Below are 13,284 nucleotides of genomic sequence, written 5' to 3'. Positions count from 1 at the left end.
TATTTATTAGTCTAGTGGTATCCCAAGTCAGAAATACAAATTTTGAGAATGGTTGCTAAACAGGATATGGGATGTAAATAGAAGTTCAAGTTTTCACATACTGAATTTCAAGACATAAAAGAAATACAAGTAAAAATGTCTTAAAGGTAATTCAAAAGATGAGCCTGAAATGCAGGTGTGATAGCCAAGGTAGAAATATATTTCTGAATTATCACTATAGAAGGAACAGTTGAAGGCATCCTAACTCTCTGTAGAAAGAGATAAACAGAGGGCTAGTGGTAAAGCCTTAATAATGGATGCCAAAAAGTAGGGGTCTAAAAAAATAAAAGAGAGTCAAAAGGAAAGAGCCAGAAGTCAGAAGAGATTTCAGTAATATATGAGAAGGGACTTTCTTCTTTCCCAGTGTAGTCTCACAAACATACATTCTCAGAGGCCACCAAAATTAGCTTAATCTAGCACCCATTGCCCATCCCAACCTGATCAGTTCAAACCAGTTCCCTGACTTCTTGCAACCACCCAAAAATAAATACAAATTAACAAGGGCCTTCTCCCAAAGAGTCCCCATACATTCCAGGAAAAGGATACAACATATCTCCTGAGTAGCAATACCAGAACCACTGACCCAAAGGTAGACAAACAAACTCACAAAAGGCCAGCTGAGGAAAGGATCCAAGACACTACAATGGTGGAGCTCCTCAGGGTCCAAAGATCTGCACAAGCATCTCAGCTACAGAATTATACACAGTCTGTACTCTGCAAAATACCCTTTCCAGCATGCTGGGAAGAGGTAAGAGAAGGGAAAAGGGGAGGAACACAACAATGGCATTACCAGTGTCAGACCCTATCAAAACAAGATACTGATAAAAACACATCTAATCTGCTTTGGCAGAAGCTAAAGAAAAGTATCATTGCAGCTATGTGACTTCCAGGGAGTCTAATGTGAGGGCCTTTGCTCCATTTTGACTTGAAGTTATACTGCTGTACTACTTTTCATATAACAGCTGCAAATCCTTGAGCCCCAAACTGATTTTGCTAGAAAGCTACTGGCCATTCATATTGGTTGATGAGTGGGAGTGGTTCTCACTGATCAAGTACTTCCTGTTACCAGGAGACCTCCATGACAAAAGGTTCTAACCCAACTACAAGATAGTGCCTTAATGCACAAGAAAAGGAAAGTTTCAAACCAGTGTTCAATGTGTCAAATAAAAGGCATGTGAAAGACCCAAAAAAAGGGATCATTTCTGGAAGAAGAAAATCAGAAAAGATATTTAAAAGAACCGTTCTGGGAAATGTAGGGGAAAGGGCCATATGAAAAGAGTAAAAAAGAGAATAGAAATGGAAGCCTTTTAGGGAAAGGCTATAAAATTGAAGAGAAAAGCAATGAAAGAAATGGGAAAAAAAGGGAAGCAATGACAATAGGAAAAGAAGTAAAATGAAAGAGAGTGACAGAGAGAGAACGGGAAGGTCAAGAAGGTATGGAGGGATTGGAATTACTAGAAGGGTTCAGTTTAAAGAAGAAAAGTGACACATCTTCTGAAAACAGAAGAAGCACAGAAGAGGAGAAAGCTATCATTCTCACTATTATCTTCAAAAATGTGAAGTACTGTTACATGGAAGAAGGATTAGGCTTATGTTTTTATATGTGGTAAAATAAGATCCTACAAGAGTAGGAGTTATGGGGGAAAAGATTCAGCACAATTTAAAGTGGAACAGGAAAAAGAGCAAGATCTTTGTCCCTGGAAGTGTTTATTGTAAAGGATATTACAAAAGAGATTCATATATTGGGTGGGAAATTAAAGCAACTTCTAAGGTGACTCCTAACTCTAAACTTCTAGTATACTTAGAAGTGAAGTCCAGGGCTCTGATGAAGTATGGTAAAGGGCATCAATTGCTTCCACAGACCTGAGTAAGGTTTTGAGAACCTAATCAATATTTACAAAAATACATCCCTTATCATTTATCTATCCTGATTCCCATTTCTCTGTTTTTGTGAGGAAGGCAGTTTATTTGTTTTTATTTTCCCATTTACCTGAACAAATGCATCTTGAAGTTCCACTCTCAACCATCCATGGCTCTTTTCCTTTTTCTAACTGGGAAATCATATTTGGTTTGGAAATGTGATACCCTGTTCAAATAGAAAGAGGAACTGGATATTTATTTTGAGACAAAGAATAATCCTGGAGTTCAGTAGCAGCCTCTTTTTCTTCAGGATGATGAAGAATAAAAGAGGTAAAGTACCACAGACACAAAAAAATAGCTTCCCATTTTAATTTCCATACAATAAAGGCCTTTCATTTGACAATACGTAATAGAAACATTCTGTTTCTTTGCTTGAAAGAAAACTTTTAATCACTTTAACTCAGGCTTAAATTCAGTATGAATTTTATCAGTTTCACATATTTGAACAATTAGGGACATAACTGTATTTCATTTAGCTTCTGAATGTTAAATGTATCTTACCCAATGAGACCAGGTTTCTATAGTTCTCCAGCATAACTTCCCTGTATAGGTCCCTCTGACCAGGGTCCAGGTTTCTCCACTCCTCCCGAGTAAAGTTCACAGCAACATCCTTAAAAGTCACTGACTCCTAAACATCAAAGACATTTCTAGTCAACCATCTTCCAAAATTGTATTAAGGAGAACTGTAAGTATCCTCTGTTGTAATAATGTTTAAGGGTTCTTAGTATACCAAAAGTAGCTCTTTCCTAGATCTGAGTAGGAATCCCATGGCGGTAAAATGCATCAGAGTAAGTCAACTCGGGAAACATGGGTAACACAAAGAATATATATCTATAAAATAATATATAATATAAAGAACAAAATTATAAAGACACAAAAGAAGTCACTGGGGAGGAGGAAGAGTAGAAAGGGAAGAGATCGAGGGTAGATTATGAGATTTTTGGATGTACGGGGAACTCTCCATCAACTTATATTTCAGAAGCAAGGCCATAAGACAAATAACAAAAATAAGAGTATGGCATGGTTCCGTAAAAATAGTATCAGTAATGTTAATAAGTAATTAAAATAGATTGAGATTGGTGAGGGAAGCTGAGGACAACAAAAAGGGTTTCTTTTTTTTATGTGCTATATTGATATTGATACATTGATATTGACAGGATCTTTGCTTGGCATGGATGGGGTGATAATAACTGACAAAAGAAAGAAAATCCAATTCCCCAGTACCAATTTTGCTTCTCTACAAAGGACAATGCCCTTTATACAGGAAATGACAGAACAAAAATAATTAACAAGGAGTTACTACAGAAATTAAGTAAGGAGATAATAAGAGAACACTTGTGTGCTCTTGATTAATTCAAGTCAGTTGAAGCAGATGAATGATATACTTGGGTTCTAAAAGAATTACCAGATGTAACTGCTGAGAGCCAATGTTAATGATTTTTAAAAGAGCATAGAGGGGGCAGCTGGGTAGCTCAGTGGATCGAGAACCAGGCCTAGAGACGGGAGGTCCTAGGTTCAAATCTGGCCTCAGACACTTCCTAGCTGTGTGACCCTGGGCAAGTCACTTGACCCCCATTGCCTAGCCCTTACCACTCTTCTGCCTTGAAGCCAATACACAGTATTGACTCCAAAATGGAAGGTAAGGGTTTAAAAAAAAAGAGCATAGAAAACAGTATGCTAATTATAGGACAATGAAATTCATTTTGATTTCTGGGAAAATTCTAAAAGGGATCATTATAGGGATAATTGATGATCATTTAGAAAGGGAATCAGTAATTACAAAGAGTTAGTGGGACTCCATCAAGAACAGGTCAACCAGCCAACAAATATTTATTAAGTGCCTACTGCATTCCAGGCACTGTACTAGCCACTGGAAATACGAAGAAAAGCAAAAAGTCCCTGCTCTCAAAGCAAAGACTAATGGGAGAGAGAATATGCAAAAAACTCTATACAAGCATGTCATATACAGGACATATTGGGCTTAATAAACAGAAAAAAGGCACTAGAACTAAGAAAAATCAGGAAAGGCTTCCTATAGGCATTTTAGCTGGGACCTCTAGGAAATCAGGAGGCAGACATGAAGAGGGAGAGCATCATTCCAGACACAGAAGACAGCCAATAAAAATGTCTGGAGTCAGGAGATAGAATATCTTATGTGAGGAGTAGCAAAGAAGCCAGTGCCTGAATTGAAGAAGGGCTGAGGTTGGGGTGGAGGTGGGGGGTGGCTTAAGGGCTTTGAACACTAGAAAGAGGATTTTCTATTTCAAAGTAGAGGTGATAGGGAATTACTAGAGGTTAGTGAGTAGAAAGGTGGCAAAGTTAGACCTGCACTTTAGGAAAACTACTTGGGAATCTCAGTAAAGAAGGGACTACAGTAGAAAGACTTATGGCAGGAAGATCAGCCAGCAGGCTATTTCAGTAGTCCAGGCATGTGGCAATAAGGACTTGAACCAGAGTGGTAGCAGTGCCAAGGAAAAAGAAGGAATAAAACAGCTATTATGAAGGTTAAATTATCAGACCTTTGCAATAGACTGTACAAATATATGCTTTGATATGATGTAACATAGGGAGAATAAGGAGTCAAAGATGGCACTTATACTTAAGTGTCTATATTGCCATATGACAAATGGTAGGGAGAAATGAGTATATTTAGTCTGATGATGAGAAGATTCAGGAGGAACATGAGAGTTATCTTCACATATATGAAGGATGGTAATTATTAGATGGGTCCTGTTTGGAACCAGAAGCAGCAGGAAGAAGTTGTAAAGAGATCAACTTGGACTTGATATCAGGAAAAACCATAACAATTATGGCTATCCCAAAGAGGAGCAATATACCTCATGAGATAGAATTCTCCAAACAGAAGCTAGATAAATACTTGTCAGGTACATTATTGTAGGGATTCTCTTCATGTATAGATCATAGTAGGGACAGATAAGTTTCTTCCACCTCTCAAAATCTATGACTCTGATTGCCTAAGCATCCATATCTCAGGGTTGACTGCTATAAGTATTACAAACATTTGTCCATATATTTCTTTTTCTTTCCTTTTTTTATGCTTTTCTTTTTGTACATCTATCTTAACAGTCACTGAATAATTGAAGAGTTCCTGAAATATCTGGAAACTTCAAGAATGAAACAAAAAAATCTGGTAAACAATATTAAAATCTCTATTATAAAAAAAAATCTCCATTGACTTCTAAAACTTGTTTTAAATCTACTTAAAATGATCCTGACAATTTTCCTGAGATATTTGTAAATCAATTAATACCATGTCTAGCATTGTAGAAATGCTAGCTATAACAGTGATGATTTGATTTTTTTTAATTTCATATTGACATATGTATATACAAATATACATATACATAAAAACAAATTAAAGGTAATTTGGAGAATGAGGAACTAGCTGCTTAAGGAGTCAAGAAAAGCCTTATCTAGAAATTGATATTTGAGTTGAACTTTAAAGGAAACTAACGATTTTAAGAGGCAGAAGCAAAGAGGGAAGACATTTCTAGATATTCAAGAAAGCCTATATAGACCACAAAAAAAAAATCCAACAAAGAAGAAAATTACTACTAGAGATAAAAATTTAGCAGTTCTCTTTGTGGTGGCAAGAAACTAGAAACAAAGAAAACATACAATAATTAAGAAATGATTAAGTAAATTGTGGTATATGTGATGGAGTAGTTTAGGAAACAGATGATTTCAAAAAGACATGGAAAAATGTATATGAACTGATACAAAGTGTGAAGTAGGCAGAACCAGAACAATTTTAATTATAAATTCAGTATTATTAAAATGAAAAATATTAAGTGCTTTTTTAAACTGAAAAAGAAGGAAGTGAACAGAAGAACCAGGAGAATAATTTATACAATGGCAATAAACTATAAAAAACAAACTCTAAAAGCTGTAAGAAATAAGATAATTATAATTCATGATTCCAGATGACCAATGATGTAACATATTATCCATTCATTACAGATAGAGGTGATGGATTTAAGAGTGCAGAATCAGACATATATTTTTATATACAGCCTCCTGGGTAATTTGCTTTGCTTGACTATGAATATTTATAACAAAAAAATGGTTATTTCTTGACTTTTTCCATAAATGAAGTAGGGTGTGGGAAGAATAAAAAAATAAGATTTCTGTTCATTTAAAGTCAGAAAGAAAATTGGGAAATAATATGGATGCATGTACTTTATTTTTAAACCCTCACCTTCTGCCTTAGATTTGATACTAAATATTGGTTGCAAGGGAGAAGAGCAGTAAGAGCTAGGCAATTGGGGTTAAGTGACTTACACAGAGTCACACAGCTATGAAGTATCTTGGGCCAAATTTGAACCCAGGTCTGCCATCTCCAGGCCTTACTTTCTATCTACTGAGCCACCTACCTACCCCAGATGCATACACTTTCACATGAAGTTACTGTGTTATTAGTTTTACATAACTTTTATCTTGTTACAAAAAAAACTTGCAGAAAGCAAGAGTAATCTGTAATTGTATTTAATGTAAAACAAAACAAAATTGAAAATGATTTTTAAAAAACAAAGAGACGCAATAATAAAAATGGAAATAACATATAACAAGGCTAGAAACTGTTGGAGCCAAGTGAGAAAGGACTTTAAATGCCAAACAGAAAAGTCTATATTTGATTTTAGAAGTGACAGGGAACCACTGGTGGAGTTGACTTAGCAGGGGAGTAAGATAGCTGAAACTTTGCTTTAAAAGGAATAAGATTTGGTAGCAAGGTGGTAGAAGAAATAGATAAAGACTTGAGGGAGAGAGACCAATTAAGAGAGTATTATTGTAGTTTAGTCATTAATTAAGGAGATGATCCTTTAAGTTAAAAAGTAGACATATGAAAGATATGGATATAAATCTGATAAGACTTGGAAATTAATTAATGTGAAGGGTAAGGAAAATGAGAAATGACTTCAAGATTTTGAACCAAAAATACAAGAATGGTGGTATGCTGGACAAAAAACAAGTAAGTTCAGAAATAGGGTGGTTTTAGAGGGTGTCAACGTGGAATCTAGAAGTCCCCAAACTTGTAGCTTAGAAAGATTTAGTAAACCCCAGTTTATTTAATTTGGAGGTAGAAACCCCAGGTTTTGACCTTGTCACATGAGAGTTCCTCCAGGAGGGAGAGTCCTACTCCACTGATCTCAGACTAACAATAGACTTTAAGATGTTAAGTTTCTCTTTTGTCCCAATGGTTTCTCCCCCCAAGGTGGCCCAGGCCTGGGCTGGGTCTTTCCCTTTTGTGTCCATTGTGAAGCATCAGCCCCTCACTGTTATTCCTATCTGGATCACCTTGTTTTACTATCTTACCATTGTAAATTCAATCAGCAGTCCTCATCCTCAGCTCCCATGTTTCACCTAGAAAGGTATTTAAGCTCCCCAACATTAATGGCTCCTCAGAAAAGCATGATTGGTTTTCCCAGGAGCCAGTGTCCAAGCAGCCAGAGTTCAATCCTCAGACTCTGTGCAGTCTTGTGGCATGCAGCTCTGTGTCGAGGCACTGTATGTATGTATAGTATGGCACTGAACCCTTTTTCCCTTGATTAAAGAGTGATTTTGACTATTTAATAGTTCTATGTTTTTTCCTAGTCAACATTTTGGAGGTCCCACTGAGATCCAAAGTCCCAGCTGTCTGAGCCTCCCTGCTAACAAGGACCCCAAGACTTGAGGTACCCACACAACCTGTTTGGGGGTTGAGTCAGGAGTCCAGTTAGCAGAGGGGCCAGGTAAGTGGCTCTCAGGGGTCTAAGCCTAAGCTGAGTGACTCTTTGGCTCATTAAGCAATGAGTCTCAAAAGCTGAAGGTCCCAAGTTCAAGGGAGGGTGTGATATACTGGGAGAGACTTCTGTATACTAAAAAGTCACTGAACTTTGGCTTGGGCTTAGCCCCCCCATCTGAAGTAGATTGTGGATTCTCAGAGGAACAAGCTCAAACCCGAGTCTTTCACTTCTGAACTAAATAAAACTGGGGAATCACTAAATCTTTCTAAACTACAGTTTTGGGGACTTATAGATTCCACATTGACACAGGGAAAGAATGAATTCCATTTTGGACATATCAGGCAATCAAGAATTATTTATCAAATACTTAATATGTGCCAGGCACCAGTCTAAATTCTCAGTATACAAAGAAATAAAAACTGGTTCCTGACCTAAAGAAGCTCCATTCTAATGAAAAAGACACATGAAAAATTATATAGATACATGTATACAAACTGGTAAAAATGAGGAGAATATTCTAGTCATGGGGGACAACCAATAAAAAGACAGAGTCAGGTCATATACAAGAGCAACAAGAAGGCTAGCTTCACTGAAGTGCAGTGTAGGAGGGGAGGTGGGAACAAGGAATAAGAAGACTAGAAAAGCAGGAGGGGTGAATTATGAAGAGCTGTAAGAGACAAATGATTTTGAATTTTATTCTGGAACTATCAGGGAATCAAAGGAGTTTATCAATTAGAGCCAGGCATTGTCAGACCTACACTTTAAGGAACATGACCTGAAGTGGGGAAGGTCTTTAAACAAGGATATACACCAGAAGAGTACTGCTATAGTCCAGACCAAGGTGACAGAGTGTGCACTAGGGTGGTGGTTGTATGAGAGGAAAGAAAGGGATGGATGAGAGTGGGCTGAGAATGAGGAGTCCAAAATGAAACAGAGGTTACAATCCACAAAAACTAAATCAGTCACAGGCTGAATTAAGAGAAGATCCAGGATTTAAAAAGTGACAATCTTCCTTTACTCCACCCTAATCACAGGATACCTAGAACACTGTGTTTAATTCAGGGTGCCATATTTTTAGGAAGGACATTGATAAGCTGGACAGGAACCAGAGGTGAGCAGTCAAAATGGTAAAGGACCTCAAAGTCATTCCACAAGAAAAATAACTGAAGGAACCGAGTCTATTTAGCCAGAAGAAGAGAAGACTCAGGAGACAATCACGTGGAAGAAGGATTAAACATATTCTGCCTAGCTCTAGTTCCAGAGTACAAAACTAGAAGCACTGGGTGGAAATTGCAGGGGCAAATCTAGGCTTGATGTCACGAAAAATTCCCCAGTGATCAGAAATTGGAATAGAAGGTTTTCCCTATTCTAGAGGTCTTCAAGCAGAAATTAGCTAACCACACTTTGGATTGAGTGGTAAAGAAATCTTTTTTCATTCATTTTTCAAGCTTTGCTCTACTTTATATAGGAAGTTAACAAAAATTAAGTCTTTTACTACACATGAAGTTTAAAAAGACAACAGAGAACTATAAAAAGCCAAAAGTGATTGGTGAAGACAAAAAATATCAATTCAGAGAAGGGAGAAAGAAGTCAGTCAATATGAGATCAGTTGAGCAAAAGTGATCATCAGACTTTTGAACTATTCAGTGATGGCATTCCAATAAGAAGTACGTCAAGATGCTTGAGGCCTTTGTGAATGTCATCTATGATGGACACTTAGAAAACTGGGTTACTGGTGTGAAGAGCTCATGTGAAGAAAGAGAGGTCAAACGGCATCTAAACTAATATAAATCCACTGAAACTACAAATTCCTTTAGGACAAAGACTCTTTCCTTCTATATTTCTTTTGTTTCAGTCATTGACTTTAGCATGCTACTACACACATAGCAGGTTTGCATAATCTGTTGAATACACAAGAAGATATTGGAGAGAAAAAAGAAAGCTAGGAAAAGAAGGCATTAGATTAATTGGAAACATTCTCTATTACACAAGAATATTCTAGCCTTCAGGAGAAGTATAATTTCGATCCAGGTACATGGATAAAATTTTGCTGGTAAAGAAGTTCAGGGCAAGGGAAGAAAATGATTTATCTTCTGGAACTCTAGAATTTCTAGGCTAGGAAAAAGAAACCCACAACTCACCTGTGCTCTGGCTCTTGACAGGCCAGATACCAATGTTCCCAGCTCCTCTGTGGGCTTTTCTTGGAAAGAGACAAAATCTTGAATAGGGAGATCTGGCAAAGAGAAGGGAACCATGAAGAGAAATCATTCTATCTCAAAGCTTCCAAATTATAGAAATAATCCCATCCTATTTCATTGTAATCCTCACACTCCTTAGAAGTAGGTCAAAGAGAACCTTATAAGCCACATCCATGTCTAAAATCAAGAGAAAAATCCTATGGGCACTATTTGGAACCCTGACTCTATCCATGTATTCATAGCATATTCCAGGGCATATAAATCTACCTACTGTGGGGGTAAGGGCACATAGCTAAAATTCACAGTTTTGTCATCTTTTTGACAGCTTTGTTACCTAAAGCTTTGTGCTTTATGATACCAAATATATAACCCAAACTCTTTGTGCCTTACAGTCTCATTTAGAGAAATAATCACTCTAATTCCTTTCCCTGACTCAGAGAATGTGAAGAATTCAACAAGTTCTTTGGAGAACTAGGAGCTCCTACATCAAAACAATCAAGCAATAAACAAATATCTACCTAATAAGTTCCTGGCACTGTACTATGTGCTAGAATCCAAATTTTAAAAAATCATAAAGTCCCTGCTGTCTTAGAGCTTGCATTCTACCGAGTGCAAACTATTTTAACTTATCAGAGAAGCAATATGGAAAAACTAAAAAACTAAAATCATAGGATCATGAAGTCTAACTACATCACATTAGAATTGAGACCAAGAGAATTTATACAAGTTCAAGGACTCAAAACTAGTAAGTAGAACAGCTTGGCTTTTTGAAACCATGTCCTCTCATTCCTGACAAAGCTCTCTTTTGACTGCTCTTTATATTTCTGGCCCTAATTCTGTTGCTAAATAACTATGAAATGTTGAACAATTAATTTGATCTGAATCTCAGGTTTCCGTCATGCAAACAGAAATAATAAAAAACCTTAGTAAATAGTTAAAAGAGAGTAAAGTGACTGGAATGTTTCCTATCATAAGTATGAACTAAAAGGAGTTGTCTCCCCTCCAAGGATTCTACAAAAAGTAGAGCTGGTGCATCTCATGGCTCCAAGCAACATTTTTTTACAGACTATAAGTTACAAATGAGCTGACAAACCACATCTCCAGAAAGAATTTACAAAAGATTCGTGAAATTACAGATCTGACCAAAAAAAAATTAGAAAGAAAGAAAAGTAGGCATATACATACAACTATAATGGCCCTTTCCTCCATAATTAATTAAGAGTATTCTACTATATACTTGGGGCATTATCTCCAAACCCAAACCCTCCTTTGAATCCAAGGATGTCCATCCAAAGGGAAAAAAGGGAAGTGAGGAGGAAAGATTTTGGTGGAGTACCTCAAGCAATGAATTAGATACACACTGAAAGTTGGAACTTCAAAGTCTCAAGCAAGACTTTAATTGAATGTGGGTCAAAAAGCTGCACCTTTAAGGGCAGCTAGGTGGTTTAGTATAAAGAAAGCCAAATCTGTCTGAAAATGATCACATCTTATTTCAGTATACTCCCCACACTCCTTAAAAGTAGTTCAAAAAGAACCTTTTGAATCTTTGAAGTAGGTCAAAGAGAACAAGAGGTCCTGTGTTCAATTTTAGACTCAAATACTTCATAACTATATGGCCATGAGCAAGTCACTTAACCCCAACTGCCTAGCCCTTTCCACTCTTCTGCCTTGCAATCAATACTAATGATTGATTGTAAAACAGAAGGTAAGGGTTAACAAACAAAAAAGCTACACACTGAAAGCTTATCCATGTCAATGATTTTGTGCATCAGGCTTTTGTTTTCTATTTCCTCTCTTTTTTAGTAAATGATCCTTTCAAAAAAACATCCTCCTCTCAATTGGTCCAAGAAAGGGGGAGAGGGGTGGATTTTTCACTTGATCTTAACCAAACAGCCAAGAAGTAAGTTTTAAAAACGATTTTTCCACAGCTGGAGCAGAAAGACCTCGAATTCTGAGTCATTCTGGAGTATGGGGACAAAAGTGACCTAGTGACTAATGCAGAACCCAGATTATACCATGAGGCTGGAATACACAAGTGAGTGTAAGATAAGAGAGGGCACACCGGGTATTGATCCCTTCCCAGAGTCTATTCCCTCCCAAGAGCTCCCACATCCTTCGGACAATTCTCACCTCTCCCCACAAGCGCCCGAGCCAAACCCTTCATGGTCGCGGGTTGCTTCCCTGCTGTTCTCTGGAAATGATGACACCGAATTCTGGAGGAACAGGCCTCACGTCAGTACCCACAGCTCCAGGCCCGGCTCCTGCGCAGCCAGAACCCCCAGCTCGAAGCCCCGGGAGAAGAGGAGCGAGGGGTCTGGAGGATCGAATCCACCCACTGCCCAAAAGCATTCACAGTACTGGGGTTGGGGAGGGGGAGGGGAGCAAACAACTCGAAGCAGCTTTCTCTAAGAGATTCACCTCCTACCCAGACCAGGCCTGGGGGCATAGAGGAGGCGCTCTCAATTATCTGGGGCGGGCCCAGCTGTCTGACAACCCCACCCCCAAGATCCTACCTGGAGCACACTTAGAGGACCCGAAGTCCGAGCAACACAATCTGGGACTCCAGACTCCTGCGTCGCCTCACCCCACCCCACCCCCACCCTATGACCTTCTGTTCACCACTATCTAGATGCTCTAGGCACCTAGGTATTTATTTCCCTCTCGCCTCTAAGGGTCAGGGCCGCTTTTTCCTTTCTCTGAGTCCCTGGCAGTCAGCCCTGGTCCTGGTACACTGGAGGCACCTAATAAATGATACGAGACGGACTAGCAAGCATCACGCGCGTGGACACACACACACACACAGCCCCCCTTCCCGCCGGCGTGTCCCGAGGAGACCTGGTTCTGGCCCCCCGAGGCTCTTCGACCAGGGGTGGGGAGTCCCAGCCTCACTCGTCGGGCTCTCCCCCACCCTCCAAGATACGGGAACCCAGCCTGCCTGGGAGCAGCAGGCGCGAGGGTCTCAGGTCCGATACAGCTATAGCCGCGAGGACCAGGCGGGAAAACAAAGGGGCGGTGAGTCCAGGCCCACCGAGACTGCGCCTGCGCCGCCACCTGTCACCGGCCCGGACTACGTTTCCTAGAGGACGTCGCGAGCTGCAGTCAAGTCCCAAGAGGGTTTGAGGATCCCCGCAGCGCAGACCCTACGGGGTTTTGTCGGTGGGTTTGTGGGAAATGAATGAAGCCTGGTCGCACGGACAAACCTCAGCTCGACGGATTCTGGGAATTGTAGTCTAGAGACGCTGTCTCCTTCAGCACACTGAACAATCATTCCTCGATCAACTAAAATGTGTAAATCAAGACCAACAACAGCCTTTCTGTAGTATGTGACACCACCTGCTTTATGATATCAAATGAATCAGTTAAAAATTTAGAGCCGGAAAGCA

The 13,284-nt window shown here is 39.0% G+C and overlaps 1 protein-coding gene across 2 annotated transcripts in view; it reads right to left on the bottom strand.

The window, feature by feature from the left end:
- Positions 1-13,074, bottom strand: part of LOC100014888 (zinc finger protein 501-like) — a 32,374-nt gene extending 19,300 nt beyond the window's left edge. Inside the window, exons 1-5 of one of the 2 annotated variants that reach the window (XM_007477061.3) lie at positions 12,737-13,074; positions 12,032-12,114; positions 9,845-9,936; positions 2,461-2,587; positions 2,030-2,125 (exon numbers count right to left, since the gene is read on the bottom strand). In XM_007477061.3, the coding sequence (XP_007477123.1) occupies positions 2,030-2,125; positions 2,461-2,587; positions 9,845-9,936; positions 12,032-12,065 (349 nt within the window). In that variant the 5' untranslated portion in view covers positions 12,066-12,114; positions 12,737-13,074. The remainder of the gene's footprint in view (positions 1-2,029; positions 2,126-2,460; positions 2,588-9,844; positions 9,937-12,031; positions 12,115-12,736) is intronic. The other variant, XM_056797021.1, reaches the window with a different exon arrangement.
- Between the last annotated feature and the right edge of the window lie 210 nt (positions 13,075-13,284).

This window comes from Monodelphis domestica, chromosome 1, assembly GCF_027887165.1.
Source record: "Monodelphis domestica isolate mMonDom1 chromosome 1, mMonDom1.pri, whole genome shotgun sequence".
Lineage (NCBI taxonomy): Eukaryota > Metazoa > Chordata > Mammalia > Didelphimorphia > Didelphidae > Monodelphis > Monodelphis domestica.
Note: the sequence above shows the minus strand (reverse complement) of the source record. Positions and strands in the feature narration are given on the sequence as shown.